Genomic DNA, 19468 nt, shown 5'->3' on the forward strand with positions numbered 1-19468 from the left:
AAACAGAAAAGATATACTTAATATCCCGTATGTGCTACAGGGTGTCCTGATTTTTTTTCTCTACACCTGCACGTAGGAAAAGCATTAAACTGCGAATGTACACAGTGCATAGAATGAAGTTTTCAGGCATGAATAAAATACTGAATATTAACAAAACTAATAACATTCCGCCTGTCAATCTGCGGATCAAAGCCGCAGATAAAAAAATAAACGTTGTCTTTCTGTCGTCGAGGAAGGTGAATTTCCGCAAAGTAAAACTTACAGATCAATCGAAGAGGTGTCGGGGATGTATGGACGGTTGAATGACAGTACAGTATTGCAATGAATTTGAACCGAAATGGAATTCATGATTAACTTAAAAAAATAAACTCAACCAACTGGAAATGGCAGTCGATTGCAATACGATCGTTTAGTTAACGGCGAAAGGTTGATTGTAGAAATCAACCTATTGTAAAAAGTCCTTTTATGTCGTGAATTTCTAACTTTTATGAAGACGAACAGTGCTACGCACCTGCTGCAAATTACTTTCAGTCTATAGGTCCGACCAAGGAAAAAAAAATGGTGACTCACGCTCCGAACGTTCTACCGAGTATTATGATTTGCATCTAAGTCTAGCTAATACTAAAGAGTTTGAAATGCTTGAGGGAAATACCGTTCATGCGCTGCTCCCAAATACAATGTAACGTAACGACAGCTACTGATAACTATCTGTGTACATAGTGGCCTTGACGAGTTGGATGATAAGTGAAACCGAATCCAGAAAAATGTTCAAAACCTTTTTGAGAAGTTGTGCTCTGGGTAAGTACCACCTCTCTTATTTCCTTCAGGTATAACGTAGAAATGAGATCTATAGACTTGACTTTCTACTTGCGAATAGTTTTTATCGATTTTGGGAACTTCCTGTGACACTCAGCCAAAAAAAACTGAGACAAGAGATTTGTCAGGTGGCAATTATCAAAGAAAACGATGGCGATTCTTCTCTTAGCTAGTGTCATAATGTTTTTCAGTTTCCATACAATGCCAAACGATTGAAAAACAATGGAAAATTCATCGTTATTCATGTTGTTTTCGCTGCGGCAATCTGTGTAACGGCTCCAAGGAGCCACATGTAGAATAAAAGAAACACAATTGTAGCTCAATTGACATCCTTCAAAGCTATTGCGACAAGATTTGAAAAGAGAATCACGTACATTATCGCTCCCCGTTTATGCATCAGATGGCAGCCGGAAACATTAGAAGTTTTTCATTAAGCGACGGAAGTCGAGCGATTTAGAAGCAATCCTAGAAATTCTCTTCGCAAGTAGGGGAAGATTTTCGCGCTCTAGGCGCTTCCTGCGTGCTTGGAGACAGAACAGAGCACAGTCTAGGCTTTTTTATTTGTTGATTTAACAGGTATTAGGTTAGGCAGATGCAGAAATTAATGACCCGGCGATTGGAAAAAATTCTTGGATATCTTATGCCTGCTAAAACAAAAATAATAATTCAACGAGCTGGAAACAACTGAATTACTTGACAAAAGTAGAAATGACAATAGCGTGTTGAAATAAACCATAAGGGAATATTAATGAGCGGAAGACAACTGCAAAAAAATTGATCACGTATAACAAGAAATTAGATTATTCTAGAAAATCTCACGCAATTTTTAGCAACAGACAAAATATGTAATTACTTGGACAACCGACTATCGTTTAGAGTCGGAGACTGCTTGACCAGTTTTTAATGATTGCAGTTTTATTTTACTGGTACATTAGAAAATACCATTTATTGAAACGTTTTAATATTAGTTTTGTTGATGCGGTTTATTAATTCTTGTTTTTACGAAGCAAAACAATACTTATCATCTATTGCCTAGAGCCTTCATTTTAATTAGTCGTTCAATTTAAGAAGAACCAAGTTATGACTTATTTCACGTCGAGAAGACAGCGTCCCATCGAGAGTTACGACGTACTTAGCACCGTGCGTGCATCAAAAGAAACTCGAACATAGAGTTCAAAACGCGTTAAAAAACACTGCATATGCGCTTTGGTAAATGAACCGACGACAACCAAAGAAATGAAAACATTTTACACCATTACGATATGCACTTCCATAAAACTAGAACGAAAAAGGTTGTTTTGCTGTCATGAAGTTCTTATTTCTCTTCAATAAAATAATGCTCCGCATTTGGAGCAAACACTCCGCGGTTTACTTGGCTGGTTTACTAAGGTACACAAAAAGAATACAACCTTGGTGACGCGAAGCGATCAAAGCCTATGATATGCAAAATTACATAGTGCAAGAGAGTTCGAAAGAGTTTGAAAGATATGTTGCACATGCGCAGCCTTCGAGAGAAACTTACATCAATCTCATGAAAACAATTGACAGCAACATATCCATAGTTTGTATTGATGAATTTGGATAATGGGTGGAATCAAAGCCAGAAAAATACATAAGTTCAACGCGCTTTTTATAAGTTGGACGCTGAGTAAGTACCAGCTAAATTATATCTCTTATATCAGAATGCTGTAGAAAAGTGGTTTCACAAAATCATGAAAATAATTTTGGAAAAAGAATCAGGCTATTTGGTAAGACTTATTTTGCGTTTCTTTATTTCAGTACGATGCAGACTTAAATATTTGAAAACAATCAGCTAGAATGACAAAATCTAATATTTTTAAAGATATAGCGACCATTTTAAACCATGGTTGTTGGGTTATGACGATTTGCACAACAGTTTTATTTCTAGCAATGATGTTAAGGATCATATGAACGCAGTCGCTTGGCTGTGATAGTGCTCTCGTCTTTCACCTGTAAAGTGGCCTCTCAGAATGATCGATGGTTTTTAATTAACTGGCCGAATACGGGCACTTGAGTTGACTGAAGTTGACATTAGGTTTGACAGATGTCTCACCGTTCGAGCCGGGCCGAATCGATATTTCCTAGTGATGGAGGTTTTATCCAGTTCTGTCTCCATTTTAATGATGATTTCTAGGCTTAACTTAACCTCAACCACTGTGATCTATTTGTGATTTGATACCTAAAGCTTAGTCCCGATTAATTAGTCTTTATGACATCATAATATTAATTACTATCAGTTATCTGACGGAAGAGCAAACCATGTTTGAAAAACTTGTCGCTACCCTTTAGCAAGGAGAGGAAAGTTGCTATTCTGATCGCATTAAATTCATCGAAATATATGTTTGTATCTAAAATCAAGTTTCAGCATATTTTGTTTTGTTTGAATTTATCCAAATTGCCCTTGGAATCTTCAGAAGGATCATGCAAATGAAGATATCACTCGGGACAGTTTCGATAAATTGTGGAAAACTAAACAGAAATGTCTGAAAAATAGAGAGGTTTTATTGCGTTGACAAAGACTTGGTAAACACAAGAGAAGGTTGGATTGGGAGAAAGGTAGATTGCAAGAGGCTGTCAAGGAATTGCATAACTTTCGAGGATTATCCTAACCTTCTGAGAATTCTCTTAGCACAGAGGACGTGTCGAAATTATTTTAGTCAGCTACCAAATGTGACTTAAAAACTGCGTTTGTTTTGGATAGCCCGCATACAGCTCGTTAGCGTTGTTTAAAGATTGAAGTCTAGTCTTCCGTAGCTTACAAAGGCCAAAAACCTCAAAGCGTTGATCATTTTCTGTCCGGTGGCAGGCATTTGGACCGGAAAATATTTGCTGTCTTACATTAAACACAGAGGGATGGTCGCTATGTCGCACATTTCTGAAAAGAAACAACTACGTGAATGGACCTTTTACAGCGTTGCAGATTTGGAATTAAAAAATTTTGCACAATAACGGTCTGGTGTTGTAGCATCTCTATCGGAAGCAAAGTTAGGGATGCAGCACATGCATACCATAAGTTATCGAAAATTCATTTCTTACCCGCGGAATCTTGCCTAATTAACATCTGATAAAATTCTTTAAACAGAAACTAAATTGAGATGTTTCATACCTGACAAGGTTTGAGAGACGGTTTTGGGAAATCTTCATATATGTTATTTGCGCATAGTTTTACTTTTGAAGGGCGCCTCGTTGGTACACGTGCTATTGAAGAAGTCGGCTGCGCATGACTATCACAAATATGTCGTGTCTTCTAAAAATTGGGAGGATCCGGATTTGGATTTGTAATCCAAGATTACACAGATCACAGTGCATCAAAGGAACGGACCTTTAGTTCATCACATCAGTTACCATGACAGCAACCGGGAAAACAAGATGGCCGTCGCGGATAGAGCAGCTGAAGTACTTCCTTCTTTGTAATTGAGCACCGCTGGGCAAAATGATTGATTTCGGATCCTTTTCCCAAAATGCATTTGATAGATCACTGATCTGAAAATGGATTTGCTCGAAAGGAACGCTACAGATCAGAAATCCTGATCCGGATTCTCCCAAAGGAACGCACCCTTAATGTCAAGTGTCAATAATCTTTAGAGAAAATTTCTTGAACGCGAAATTCCCATCGAAAATAACGTTTTCGTGGACGAACGTGTCTCACGAAGTTCGCTTAGGCTCTCATATAATTAATTCGTATTACTTTGATTTATTTGTAAATCTGTGAATTAAAGAGATTTTCCCAAAAATTAAGTATTTCATCCTTTTCCTATTTCAAGGTTTTTTTTTAAGTGGGGGATGGGGGGTGAGGCCTTGCTATTAAAAGAATTTTAATCATAAAATCTGGAGATTACATAGTTACTGTGACTGCAGTAAGTCTGCATAAACGAGTGAACCTTTCTTAGGATATTTATCCCCATGTAATGTGCAGCGTTTAGTATACTTTACCTGCTAATTTTTGAGTGGCCAAAGACATTTGTCGATACAACTCTTTAATTTGTTTTCTTAGATGTCTTTTAGGTAAAAATATCTTATTCTAAAATTCCTATTTGTAATGAAAAACACACCGAATGAGTGAATTGATCTATTGCCACGCAAACTGGTTAGACAAGTAACTTTTCAGCGCCAACACATGTAAAAACAAAATTTTTTAATTTCCCTTTACAGTAATGCTGACTTTGACAAAGCATTTATATGGATCAGGTGAGAAGTGCTAATTAAGACTAACAAGCATGTATTTACTTTCCCGAGAATTAAAGGGAAACATGGTAAAACTCTGAGAGATTTATCAGGATCAAAATAATTACTAAGCTAATCATTTTCGAAGTGCACTTAAAAACCACAGTATGCCTCAGGCCTCAGAATAAATACTGTTAATTTGCTCTCACTCTGATCCCAGAACTACCATTTACAAATTAAAACAAACAATAACAATAACATTATGAAAACTGTGGATGGTCTTTGCCAACAAGCTATCTATGTTTTCTTGTGTTTAGTTATTCCCATTTTATAATTTTTTTTAAATTTTTTTTTTCCCAGAATGCCAGATTTCATGTTTTGAAGATTCCTGTTACATGTTGCAAAACCAAGGACCGAATTGGAACGATAACAGAATATTATGTCAAAAGCAGGGGGCTGACATAGTTTCCATTGAAACCATAAAAGAATGGAACTTTTTAAATGACTTGATTCAAAAACCCAAATGGAAATATAATAAGTGGATGATTGGTTTGGAAAAAGAAGCCGGCAATTGGACTTGGGTAAGTGGAAAACCACTGACCATTTGCAAATGGGATAAAAACCAGCCAAGTGACGACGGAGATGTGGCAATCATAGTCAAGACGTCTTTGAATGATAGTAAAGTGGGCCTATTTCAAGTGACCCACGGGGATCAGCCTTATGCCTCAATTTGTGAAATTACCAAAGGTAAGACGCAACACAATTGAGGAAACTAGGGGTGTGCTCAAAGCCCTTGAGCGTAAAAAAAGTGCTACCAGACCTTGATAAAATGATAAAACCTTGCACCTTTATTTCCCTTATTGTGTGGAGGCTTCAAACCAATTTGCTCATTTTAGTTTTAAAATGGCCAATATTCTTGGTCTACCTAAGCCTGATAATTTAATTTCGATCATCGCTAAAATTTTCGAGATTCTCACAGTAATGAATGAAATATCGTTGCAAAGGTGTCAAAGAACATCGTGATAATGAACATATTTAAGCTTTACCCTTGTGAATAAATGGAAGGAGACCCACGTTTTAATGAAATATCGTTTACCTTCGATAAATCTCCAAATGGATATTATTTTGAAGACTCGTTTTCTCATTTTGAAGATTGTTTTAAAGACTCCTGCTACGTGTTTATGGCCTCTGGGTTTACATGGATGTTTAACAGAGATTATTGTCGCGACTGCGGAGTTGACCTTATTTCCATTGAAACCGAAGAGGAATGGTTCTTTATTAATGGCGAGATTCGAAATCGCGATACTGCGGAGTGGTACATCGGGTTGGAAAAAAAGGAAAAAAATTGGACTTGGGTGAGTGAGAGGCCACTGACTATCGGTAAATGGAGAGCAAACCAGCCAAGCAATAACAATAGAGTGGCATTTATAATCAGGGAGTCTGATTCGGGTGAACAGGGCTTATCTACTGATCCAGCGGGGAGAGATCCCAAAGCTTTCATTTGTGAGATGCCCAAAGGTAAGACAAATTTGCGCCTGCTTAGCGCACAATAAACAGAGAAGCGCGTGTCTAGGCCCTTAGTGAGACAGAAATGTCATCATGGACCACACTGTCATGAATATATTGATCTTGGCTTTGCGCGTCACGTTTCCTCTCCACTTCGCAAATGTGTATGAACTATTCATTATGGATGACTGGCAGTCGAAAATGAAGACCACAATACTCGATCTACCCATCCCAGCCACTTTGATATCGAGCATCACAAAATAGTCAGACTTAAGGTTTTAGAACCGGAAATTAAAAGAATTGAGATTGATGCAATTATGGTGAACTAATCAGTTCGTCCAGCATGGTTTGCTTATGAACGAGACTAGAGAGATTTCTTCTAGAAACATGCCATATTTCGCAACGCCAACGACATTTTGTGATGCTGAATATCATCAAAAGGGAAGGTGTAAATTTTAATGGCATTAAACTCACTGAGGATGAACTACGTTTAGTAATAGCACTGTGTACGAGAAAGAATACAGAAATCGGCTTAGGTATATCCTTACTTTTATTTTTTTCCCTGAAAACTCATCGAAATTAGCAGGGCCATCATTGTCATCTGCGACGGCATGGCCATCAGAATCGGCAAAGGCAGTAGCTTTGTTATCGCCATCGATCTCTTTAGGAACGTCGCCCTCACTGTTGCCATCACCATCGCTGTCTCTGTTTCGATTGCCCTCGCCCTCACCATCGCTGTCTCCGTTGTCGTCTTTGCTGTGGCCATCGCCATCTTTGATAATACCATCTTCATCGCCGTCGCCTTCAAATTCAGTTCAGAAGCTGGTGAGTTTTGTGATTATTTACCATCCTTGTACATGTTAAGTTTCAGAATGTAATTAGTTCATACCAATAACTGACACTTTCACTATCTTAGGCAAATGAATATGTTTCCAAACTTCGCGGACTTGATAGCAACAAAAAGACCTCTTTGCAGGTATCTAACTTTACCAATAACTAATATATTATCGTACAGAATATATCCAAAAAAGTATGTAAATATATGTGTACATATAATTGTGGGAAATTGTAGCAAATGCTGTTGGAAAGTGCTCAATACACGTGAGTGTACAGCGGAATAAAGTTCAAAATGACTGAAATGAAACATGCATGATTCCCTGTAACTCACGAGTTACATGGAGTAACTGAGACTGACAGCAGCTATTTTATTTTCCTTTTGAAGAACGTTCCCTTTAATTTATTCTATCGGAAGCTAATGGAAGAAGGAAGGTGTATGTATCATATATATATATATATATATATATATATATATATATATATATATATATATTCAAATAGCGACGCTTTGAGAACGAGTACATATTTACATATATGTACTTTTATATGTAAAGAGAGACAGTGACAGAGGGCGGGAAAGAAATTTGGTGGGGCTACCTGAGCCAAGGAAAACACAGCTTTTAAACAACACTCTGTATACTTATATCGTTCTAGGACCGGAACAGAATTAATTCTAGACACATTTTCCACGCTTCTTTAACGTCAAAACTCTCATCTTCGTCGTTCCTTTTTTAATGTTTGCACTGCTTATCAAATAAAGTAGATTCCAAGTTGCCGCGCGTCTGTTTGGTTATGGATAACAGAAAACTTCAGGAGTATTGACCAAATCAATGATCAGTTTCTTTGTTCTTACCACATTTTGGCGTCGTTAATGATCTATAAGAATTTCAACTGTTATTAAACAGATACATGGCAAAAGGGTATCTACTTGTAAAAAAACTACGTTGTAAGTAATTAGAACCACACGCTTGACATAGATCCCTATAATATTATTGAAAATCACATGGATAAAATTGTTTTACGTGATTTCAGGGGGCTGTAAACGTGTTTGAAAACTTCATCGTCAGCTTTGAAAACATGACAAAGCTTCATGAAGGCCAGTTCACCATAGACGAGTTTCAAAAAGGAAGAGAATCCATCTTTAATGTGGCTGTCGCCTTCGAGAAATTTGCTCTTAATTATGGCAAGCATCACCTTCCAATAAAGATTGTAAGCCACAAAATGGGTGAGTAAAAACACCACCACTTATCAGATTTGTGAATAAAATTCTTCGTCGATGCTTATTCACGGTCTGAGTGACTGACACTTTATCTCCTAAATAGGATGATGACTTTTACAACTGGGCTGGGTTGTTCTGAGCTAAGTTTAGATAGTCGAGGATTCATGTGCAGTCTGATTTCAGATATGAAAGCTATAAAAGAGAATTCAGCATAATTCTATTGGACTATTGACTATAATCTTGATGATTGTTTGACTCTTCAAAAAGAGTGAAGAAAATTGTCTCAAAATGGCTTTTGAACGAAGGAATAAAGAAACCCGGATCAGAGTTTAACTTTAGGTGAGCGCCAATTGGCCTCAGAACAACTGAGTGGGTCCTGAGTAATTTACAAACGCTTATGTTGGATCTAGTCTGTCTCTTAATTCTTTAATTTTTAATCGTATTCATCCATAAGCGGGAAGTCTATTTTTTTGTCCTTCAGTGCTGGAAGTCCAAATGGCCTACCGCCAAAATGCAAGTGAATTTTACCTCGACGTACACGAATGGCAAACGAACGTCAATATTGCCTCTTCAAACTTTGCAGATAACGGTTTGTAATACCTGTTGTCTTCAGTCTGAAAAAAAATATATATATATATATACATATATATAAATATGGGGGTAGTGTCTACCTTTGCATAAAGTGTTCAATGCTGTGGTAGCAGAGCTAAGTATACATAAGTTAAAGAATTAAAGAGGACGCATCGATTCTCTGTGACTCTGGGTTTCGAGCCTAAGCGTTCGTCAGACAGAACTTTATTCAATGAATGAATGCCTCCTTATATACAAATTAGATAAGTAGCTAATTAATTCACTAGTGTGATGATCTGATCTATGTGTGAAATAAAGATTCTATAGAGCTATTGCTGGTGGCTTGTGAAATTTGTTAAGTAAAACTTATTCTCGTGTCGGCATTTAGAAATGAGATCTGATTTTTTGTTTAATAAAGACGGCTTCTCAGCTCTAACTAAGTAAAGTTTTTCTGTGAGGCACAAGTGGCACCGCTTGCTTTTGTTGCTGTAGGCCGGGGCGGTCGCTAAAATACTCCAGTTAATTGCAAAATTGGTGTTGTTGTCTTTGAGTGTCCAGATCTGCTTTGATAGTTCCGTGCTGTTTGAATAGTTTCTGTTCCGAAAAGAAAGTTTATGTTGCATATAACACTAACAGAAAGAACTTTTAAATAACGTTATTATTTAATTAGTAAGTCTGTTGTAATCTGATGTCGATGTTCACTAAGGAGTATTTGTTCTCATGGCAGCATTTAGAAATTAATTCAGCTGTTTTGTTAAGGTTGCTTGCTTTGTCGGCTTTAATAATGTAGAGTTTTTCAGTTGGGCAGAGGTTACATCGTGTTGGAAATATTGTTACAGGCATCGACACCAGATTACAATTAAACAGCGTTGACGTAATTTCGCACAGAGGACAGTTCACAAGTTTTTCAGGCTTTGCTTCCAAAACCTGCATTCATCGGGTTTATTTGTTTTATAGCCTGAAGGAAATACATAGATTTACCTTTTTTTAGGATCAGTGGTCGTCGGGTGTGTATATAAGAATCTGCAAGACATACTGCCGAAAAGTCAACCCAACAGGAATGGAACAGGAAGCACAAGGTAAGAATATTGTCTTCTTTGTGCTCAAAACACCTGGCCCTGGTTGTTCGAAGGGTGATTAACGTTATCCACTGAATAATTCGCTATCCGGCAGATAGAGCAAAACATTTTGTTAACACTTATCTGCTGGATAGCGTCGACTGGCGTTATCTTCCCTACGTAGAGAATATCGGCTAAGATATGCAAATAGTTTTGTATCGTCACCACTGCTACCATTCTTTTAAACCACCATATTTGTGTCCCATTCTGGTTCATTTTCAAATCGTTTTGTACACAGATATTTGGGTAGCAGAATAATAATGGCAGCAATGGAACCTAAACCAAAAAAATTGCTAGAAAATGTCGTCTTGAAGTTCAAAAACATAAAGGTAAGCAACATTAAATAACATGAAAGTAAAGAAAGATTATTTGGAATGCGCTGTTTTATTTCATCTCACCACGATGATTTTATTTTCAGATAGAAGAAAGGGTGAAGAATTGCATGTTTTGGAGAGGCTTCAGCGAAAGGTAAAAAATTGCAATACATCATTTACTTTTCTCAGAATTTCTTGTTCGTTTGGTCGTCCGTTTGCCTCTATGTTCCCGCCAATATTTTCCGTGAATTTCGTTGTCCAGTTGCATGTTGGCTGTATTTGCGAAAGTCCTCTTATTTTCCGATTGTCGCGGAAGACACTTTTACCTAGAATTGTTGTTTCATTATTTTTTCCTTTATTTAACATTAATTTTCCCGCATGATTTGTCTTGATAAGATGGTTTTCTCTATTAAAATTATTTTTTCCAAGCTATAATCCTTCTATCTACAACAACTTTTGTCTAAAAATTTGGAATATACCCAATCAAAGTTTGAATCTATGCCTAACAAGGAAGTATTGTAAATAGTTTCCGCCTTGACTTATTAAAACTAATAATGAACTGCCAATAATGTAATCGATATTATGAAATCAAAAGGGTTTTGATGAAATTCACTCTTTTGCTACCATGGAAGGCTATTTCCTACACTACGTCTTGCCTGCTGAGGTTATGCTTCCTTTGCAGCTTTGACGGATTTTCAGACGAAGGATGCCATGTAGTTACGTCGAGAAGCAATTCAGAAGAAACAGTTTGTAGCTGCAATCATTTGACTCATTTTGCTGTATTATTAGATTACAACGATGGTACAAAGGTAACCAATTATATGTATGTTCTTATTCCAGCGCTGGTAATACATGTAAATTAATTGAGCTAATTCACGTGTCTCTATTTTCTTTTTTTATGCTATGTGACGCAGCTTTCCAAACAGGAGGAGACTGTGTTGAAGATGACTACCTACGTAGGATTAAGCTTGTCGATCATCGGGATCCTTGTAACATCAGCCTTGTACTTTTTCTTTACGTAAGTATGGTGGCTAAATAATGGATGAAGTACACATTCTCAAGTCTTCTTCTAATTACTATCGATTGTAATTTCTCAACAAAGGAAAAAAACTAAGGAATAAACGTAACTTTAAGTTATCCAAAATGTTCCTTTTAATCTCTCCGAAATTAAGGTAAAGTAAGTCGATTAAATAGCCAATTTACTTTACATTTCATGTTCAATTAGAAGAGCATTAACATTGCATGGTCTCTTTCCTCAGTTCTTAATGTTTTCTTATTCTATAATAACTTGGCTTTTTATTTGCCTTTTGATTCTGAAGCTTTTGATTGACTTTTTTTGGTGTTTGTTTTGTTTTGTTTGTTTTTCTTTTTTTGCTTAACTTTTCATTTCAATTATTTTTGTTTTGATTATGTTTGTTTTTTTTTTACCCATGTCTGGTTTTTGTTTTTCCTTTTTTTCGTCATCTTTCATTTCACCAGAGATGTCCGTCAACCTCTGTCTCAAATTCGATTGAGTCTTTCTGTGTCCCTCGGAGTTGGACAGCTAATTTTTCTCGCAGGAGTAAACGCCACAGAACACACGGTGAGAGGCTTCTCCGATCTTTTCATTTAATTAATCAAATCTTTCTCCCATAACAAAAAAAAAACAAAAAACAAAAAAAAAACATATTTCCTTTTGCAGGCTGCTTGTATCGCAGTAGCAGCTCTGATGCAGTATTTCCTGATGGCTGCCTTTTGCTGGATGCTGGTCGAGGGAATCTACCTCTACCTGTTTGTTGTGAAAGTTTACAACATCAACACCAAGATGCACATGTATCACGTCATCTCATGGGGTATTTCCATGACTTATTTTATTACAACATGTATTGGAGGTAGTACCGTGCTCTCATATTTGGTGTTGTCATCAAGTCAAGTGCTTTGAATTTATTTTTTTGTATTTATGGGTAGGTTTCCCTATGATCATGATGGCCATTTCACTTGGCATTGCTGCTGCGAAAGAAGGAATACAAAGCTATGTCAGTGATAAATAGTAAGAAACACATCAATAGGTTACTTTTTACCTTTCTTCTCTCTCTCGCGCACTATCAAGTTAAGTTCGTTTTATTTTTCTTGTTCCGTTTTTCCTTGGGTTTTTTTTAATTCATTCTGATGACTTTCATTCTTGTCTTTCAATTTTATTAGTTGTTGGCTGTCTTCGACCAACAATCTGATCTGGATATTCATCTCCTTTGTAACGTTCATCGAAGTTGTGAGTTTATGATTAATTTATTTCACGGTGCTTGGTTTACCGAACCAGTTACTCACTATTTTTCTATTGGACTCACTATGTTTCTTTGTTCGACCTAAACTAAACAAATAACTTCTATACTAAGATTCTCTTGGCTTCTCGACTACCAAGTATAGAAACTTAATTCAGTGATTTTAATGGCATTTTTAATAGGTCAACATCTTGATACTCGTACGAGTCATAAAGGAGATGACCAATTTGGTGCAGCCAACAGGTGAAGACGACCATATTCAGCAAATACGGTAGGATTCACAACACAAAATTATTCAAAATAATGAAAACAAATTTCCTTAACAAGCTGTACGTACGGCAACGTTCGCCCGGCTCCCTCATCCCTTGACCAGTTTGCTATTACGATACCTGTTAATGAGACTGCGAAAAAAATTATCAACCCTTATGCATGCACCTTCAATTTTGTTGTCGATCTTAGAATTGGTATCAAAGCTTGCGCACTGATGATTCCTTTACTGGGTGTCACGTGGCTGTTTGGTCTTCTTTCGCCTATACAAAAGGCTTTTGCTTACATTTTCACAATACTCAACTCTACTCAGGTGAGTGTCCGATTGAAACTCTTAAACCCCATCAAGCTAGATTGTTCAATTTACACAGCTCTAACCGAAGAGAGAACCCTTTACAATGATTAGATGATTACAAAAAAAAAAAAAATTAAAAACCTGTTAACTATTCACTTGACCCGAAATGTATTTGTAGCAGTCTTGTTAGACCTATTAGATGTTGATTCTTGAAGACGATTATTATATGCATTGTGCACTGAGATACCCAAACAACGCACGCTCCACCGCTTCCTACCTAAGCGCAAAATTGTAAAAAAAATGATTTTGAAATTATGTCTCTGCAACAGGGTTTCCTGATTTTTGTTCTACACGGCTTACGAAACAGTCAGGTAAGAAAAGAAAACTAAGTCAAGAATAAGGAAAGTGCACATTATAGCACAAATGTTTAATCATGAATAACTATTTGAATGAAATTTGAAAAAAATGTATCGTTTGTTGCTTGTCTATCTGCAGATCAGAGAGCGATTGAAAAGAAAGATGAACGTGGTTTTTACTACTTCAAATAAGGAGGACTCTACAAGGAAGAGCCCACAGGTCAATTCAAGTGACGTCGGCGATGCACGGGCAGTTGAATTGCAGCCTCGCAGTGACGTTAAACTGAATTAGCACTATACTTAAGTCAATGGATTTAACTGTCCGCCAATAACATTCTATTGCATTGAACGATCGTGTAGTAAATAGCGATTAGTCGATGGCGATCGATCTGAGTTTCAATCTGCTGTTAAAATGTAATGTAGTAAAAGTAAATTAACATTAAATGCATTATGCATTATGTAAGTCGCTAGTTTTTAGTTAGTAGGACGGATGTAGAGCTACCGAGTAGAAATACTGTCAATAAATTGTTAAAATTATTATTATTGTTATTATTAGTATTATTATTATTATTTTATTATTATTAAGTGAGATTGTTCTCTTGTTTATTGTTTTAGCAATTCACCAGCTGCAAGTGCTATTTTTTATCTTAATGGCCTTTCCAGAACATCGCATACATGAACTTGCTAAAGATCTTTTGTTAGCTACATGCTAAGTTGTCCTCACTAAGGATCAAATTATCGTAACTACAGGTTGGTCTGGCTCGTCTGTTATTAAGTGACTTTCATTAAAGATTACATCTACTTTGGAAGTTCAATGAACTCATGGCATGAAATTATTACAAATTCTTCTTTAATTAACACTGTTTAGTTCCAAGGCACATTTAACTGCCTCCTTTCAATCCTGGTGCGCTACATTTTAACGCTTTCTACATGATACTTTCACGTTTCATATCAGAGAAGACACTTGTCAAACAGTATCTTGGTACTGTAATATTAGCAGCCTCGTCCAACATCTAATGTTATTACTTATGAATAAACAGATGAATAGATAGATGATGCCGAGTTAATGAATAAATAACTATGTTAAAAAAGAAAGAAATTCTGAGAGATTACATATTTTAACCCTTTAATGCCCAAGATCTCATTTTTAATTCTCCTCACTGTCTGCCATACAATTCTCAGGTGCTACTTCTGAGAATTTGGTACTGGATCACCAGAAAATCCTCAAGCTTAAATTTTTCCTCGTTCTCATAACCTGTCTGATCGATATTGTATTGATACTGTAAGGAGAGATTCTGTCTTGGTCACTCATGGGAGTTAAAGGATTAAAGATCACTTGAATTTTTCAATCCTTATTCTCCGCATTCCTTAGATAAGTATTTCTATTTCGAATTGTAAATGTACCGATGAGTTCTGATATTTAAAATTGGAGCCATGGTAACCAAAACTGGAGAAAACTTCATTTCAAAGCGATCGAAGAAAAATTGCACCCATTAGACAGTTTAAAGGAACGAAGCGCAGTAATAGATATGTTAGGTAATTCAATGAGCCCCATTTCTAAACGTCAATACAAGTGAGACATATGCTATTGCATCTCTCCAAATTAATGCGTTTCTTGTTCTTGTGAACACTTCTTGAACAAAATTATGGTTTTGACATGTGCCTAGAAAAAAAAAAAGAATCGGATAAAAATAGTATACGTACATTTCTTCCCCTACTCTCAAAGGGGCAAAGAGTAATATCCACCATAGGAATTGACGCACTCACAGCATAGGTAATATCTTTGCCAGAAAAACAAATTGCAAAAATTTATCTTTCAAGCTTTACTTTTTGCCTTAATCGGCCTCGAGCACTGCAAAGAGATTAAGGGATATTTGAGCAGTCTTTATCCAGCTCAGTTTACGCCGCAACGTGATATGCGTGAACGCCTTGCATAAGCTCAGCTAATGGAAACACGACAAAACAATCGAGAACATTCTATTATAAGGTCATACCTGTTTATAAATTAGCATATAAGGCTAATGACACTACCATACTTCTTCGGAAGAAAGTAAACAAAGGAAATGATTCTATAAGGAACGAAATTATTCCTCTACACCGGTCAAATGTGATAGGTATAAACGCTTCAAGTGGCGACTGACTCAATACATTGCGGAGGAGACTAAGGACTATTTGAGAATCATCTTGTCATTATATTATGGGCGAACACTATAGATGGTGATGAGAGAGGCACTTGAAGAAGGGATTTTCTTCCCCACAGAACACATGAAAATGACTGGGCCTAGACCGGAACTTAGACCTGAATGGAAAAGGTTAGTATTCAAAGCGATGGACTCAGAGGCGATGGTCTTCATGACGCTTTTACCGTATGAGGGGGGAAGGGTGGGGGGAGGGATTTGCTTTGCGAGCTGAAGGCTTGACTATAAGCCGTGAGGTGCCGTTGGTTTTCTGTCCAATTGATGATCAACCCTATTAAAGTTATATTTAACTCACGCTTTAAGAAGGCATCTTTTGACTTTTGGGGTTTTGTAAATAATACATGTTAATTAATACATATGCGAATAATTAATGACATACGAGGTTAAACCTATCGGCAGCATTTCATCTGCGAGTTGAAAACTAAAAAGTAATTTTCGTTTACTTGTACGAACAGATGGGACACACAGCCATCAGTGAGTAATACAGCATTTCCGTAGAATTTGAAAATAATAAAAGTGTTTTTGTCCTGTTAAATTCTCCATCTTATGAAGAAAACCAATGCTTTACACCTGGTGAAAGTTCCTTTCAGTCTATTAGTCTATCTATTGAAAAAAGTGAAAAAAAATGATGACATGTCATGAACTGTCGACTGTGTTATCATTTGCATTTATTCTAGCTCCTACCAAAGATTTTTAAATACTTGAAGAAATTTCCTTTTATTTACTGCCCCCAAATACAATAACTTTCGTCTGTGGAAAGCTGCTCGCGGCAACTTATACATATCTGGGGTTTGATGGAGAGGGAAACTGAATCCTGCAAAATGGCAAAAACCCTTTTTATAAGTTGTGCGTTTGGTAAGTATTACCTTTAATATTTCTGTTAGTTTATCATAAGCAATGAAAGCCAAGCGCTTGAATATCATTTGCAAACGATTCATATCGACTTGAAAACTTCTCGCGACACATAGGCAAATCCAACTGTTAAAAATTAATTTCATGTTGTGTTTATTAGGCATTCTAATGACAAAACGTTCCAAGCTCTACAGATATATGCTATAGGCTTCCAGATTATCTCCAAAATAGACGGATTTTTAGCATTGGTTTTCTGGTATTTATCCACTTTCCGTAAGATGCAAAATAATTGGAAAAAAGTAGGCCAGAAGGGCTCATTCGTGCGGCATTCATTGTATTTTATAATCTTAGGCGTCATGGAGGTGTGTTTGAACGCCTTCAATAAGGATCACACGACAAAATGTTTTTGTCGCTTTCCTATCTTTTGCGCTAAACGGTTCATAAAACCGCTCGCTTTCATGTAATTTTTTCTTCTAGCGAACGAACCTTATAACGTGGTTCAACTTGAATTCGTATGATGTTAAACAGATGCAAAGTTTTTCAACAGTTTAACCGGGGCTGGGAGAAAATTGAAGTGGTAGATGTTTTATTCATCTACGTACCTCAAACATCTGACTTTTGTTTTTATTCCATTCTTTTTTAAAGCTGAAATATAATTTCCAGCCAATTAGACCGATAGACGATGATCAGTAGAAGCTCGTTAGCCAAAGTTACTCGCAATCATTTATATTTTATGTCAAGTTTTTTCATATAGATTTTGTAACAAAAATTAGTGATAAAAAGGAACGAGCGCTCGACCTCACCGATCTTTTTTTTTTTTTAATTCCTTGTTAATTACAAAAATTAGCATATAAATATGACAGTTACGAAAAAACGGACGAGAAAGGAACAAGCATTTAAGATGTGTAAAATGACATAATTACAACAATTAAAAGCAAATTGGTATTCATTTAGTGAAAAAATAAGAGCTTGTTCTGATATCCTTTCCGATGCTTTAAGTGGAACTCACTGCAATATAGTTTTACGGCGTTGTCATCCCGAGCAGTCTTGATGTTCCTGTGAATTCGGCTGTTGTTCATTCATGGAGCAAGATGTCTTGAGAATTTTGTTTTCCATGTGATGTGTCATGTGTAAAAACTTGGATGCTTTGTGTCACAATTCGGCCGGATTTCGCTGAATGTTTCATCTTCCGATCCTGCATGTAGACTAAAAAGCTTCAGGGAAGTGTAAATTCCACCTGCCGAAGTATTTCAGTTTGTGAATTATTCAATATTGTGAACTTTGAGGGCTTGACATTTTTAAAAGCTTTAGTCTTGTTCAACCAATCAGATTATTTAACCCATTCTAACAGGGATTCTGATTGGCTTATTTTAGCGTACTTTATGAGAGTATTAAGCATGCTGATGACATTGTTGTCCCCTTTGGAAATTTTCTGTGTTGAAAATTGACAGTAACGCGTGAGGAATTTAACGAATTCTTTAGATAGATATAGATAGATAGATAGATAGATAGACGTTTATTAATAATACCTTAATAGCAGCTGGAAGCTGAATTACAAAGGTGTACAAATTATATAATAGAACTATACAATAAAATCAAACCTAAAAGGGAACTAATTTACATATGGGCCCATATACAATTGTAATAGATGTCAATTAAAATGTCTTGCGCTTGCTGGAATGAAAGTATCTCTGAACCGATTTGTTTTAAAGGAAACTCTAAATGGTCTGCGTCGTCGTAACTCCCTAAGTTGATATCGGTTGTCGAAAGGCAGTAAGTGGTACAAACAATCCAAGGGATTGGAGACGATGTTGTTAAAGAATTTTAAGCAAAGGTCTTCCCTCCGATCCCTTAGGGTTTTCAGCTCTGCCATCTGAAGCACTTCTCTATAATGATTATCATAACCGTATATAATTTTCAAGGCTCTCTTTTGGACCCGCTCTAAACTTAAGCTCAAATAATCGGGGAGACTATAATGGTAGACCTGACATCCATAAAGTAAGACGGATTGAATGCAAGCAACATAAAAATTCACTAATTCTGGTGATGGTACCTTAGCTCGCTTTAACTGAGTTAAAAAGTAAAGGCGTTTAGCGGCCTTTTTAATCATCTCAGTAACGTGAGTGTTCCACTTGAGGTTGTCTTGAAAATACACACCCAGTAATTTCACGACACTAACGGCGCTAACCTTAGAGCCATTAATTTCTATGAGATCGTAGGAAGGAGGGGAGCGCACGAAGGAAACTCTTAGCTCATTACATTTTTTCGGATGAAGTTGAAACGAGTTAAGTGTTGACCAGGTAGCTACTTCGTTTATCATAGACTGAGCATTGCTAGGACCACCCTTGCTTATGATTTCATACACTGTCGTGTCATCTACATATTTTATACAATCACTGGCTGATGGTACTTTCAAATCATTTATCATAACCAAGAATAGCCACGGTCCCAATTTTGTTCCCTGCGGTACTCCTGCTCGGACCGATCCCCACTCTGAGAGACAATCATGTGCAAGTTTGACCCTTTGTTTCCTATCTTTAAGAAAGGCTATTATCCAATTAATGATGTAAGGGTTGATGTTGTAGGTCGAGAGTTTCGATAGCAAGAGGCTGTGATCTATCAGATCGAAGGCTTTTCTATAGTCCAACGCAAAGATCCGCACGGTGTTCCCCGTTCC

At 36.7% G+C, this 19468-nt stretch overlaps 2 protein-coding genes and 1 long non-coding RNA gene across 3 annotated transcripts; all 3 read left to right on the top strand.

Annotated features, from left to right (window-relative positions):
• Positions 1-173: 173 nt before the first annotated feature.
• Positions 174-9160, top strand: LOC149052220 (uncharacterized). The gene is made up of 8 exons (XM_089200389.1): positions 174-798; positions 4990-5025; positions 5362-5748; positions 6154-6519; positions 7094-7332; positions 7424-7483; positions 8377-8569; positions 9045-9160. The coding sequence occupies exons 1-8, from the start codon at positions 738-740 to the stop codon at positions 9158-9160; spliced, it is 1458 nt and encodes a 485-aa protein (XP_089056515.1). The 5' UTR covers positions 174-737.
• Positions 9161-10089: 929 nt separating this feature from the next.
• LOC149052221 (uncharacterized) lies at positions 10090-10719 on the top strand. The gene is made up of 3 exons (XR_016187406.1): positions 10090-10212; positions 10490-10580; positions 10670-10719. It is a non-coding gene; the product is annotated as an uncharacterized LOC149052221 (long non-coding RNA).
• A 528-nt stretch (positions 10720-11247) lies between these two features.
• On the top strand, positions 11248-14330 carry LOC149052222 (adhesion G protein-coupled receptor D1-like). Its single transcript, XM_089195792.1, has 9 exons — positions 11248-11583; positions 12045-12147; positions 12247-12397; positions 12513-12594; positions 12747-12813; positions 13006-13094; positions 13283-13403; positions 13715-13756; positions 13881-14330. The coding sequence occupies exons 1-9, from the start codon at positions 11510-11512 to the stop codon at positions 14031-14033; spliced, it is 882 nt and encodes a 293-aa protein (XP_089051918.1). The 5' UTR covers positions 11248-11509; the 3' UTR covers positions 14034-14330.
• The last annotated feature ends 5138 nt before the right edge of the window (positions 14331-19468 follow it).

The sequence above is a fragment of the Pocillopora damicornis genome, chromosome 1 (genome assembly GCF_964200805.1).
Source record: "Pocillopora damicornis chromosome 1, jaPocDami1.2, whole genome shotgun sequence".
NCBI lineage: Eukaryota > Metazoa > Cnidaria > Anthozoa > Scleractinia > Pocilloporidae > Pocillopora > Pocillopora damicornis.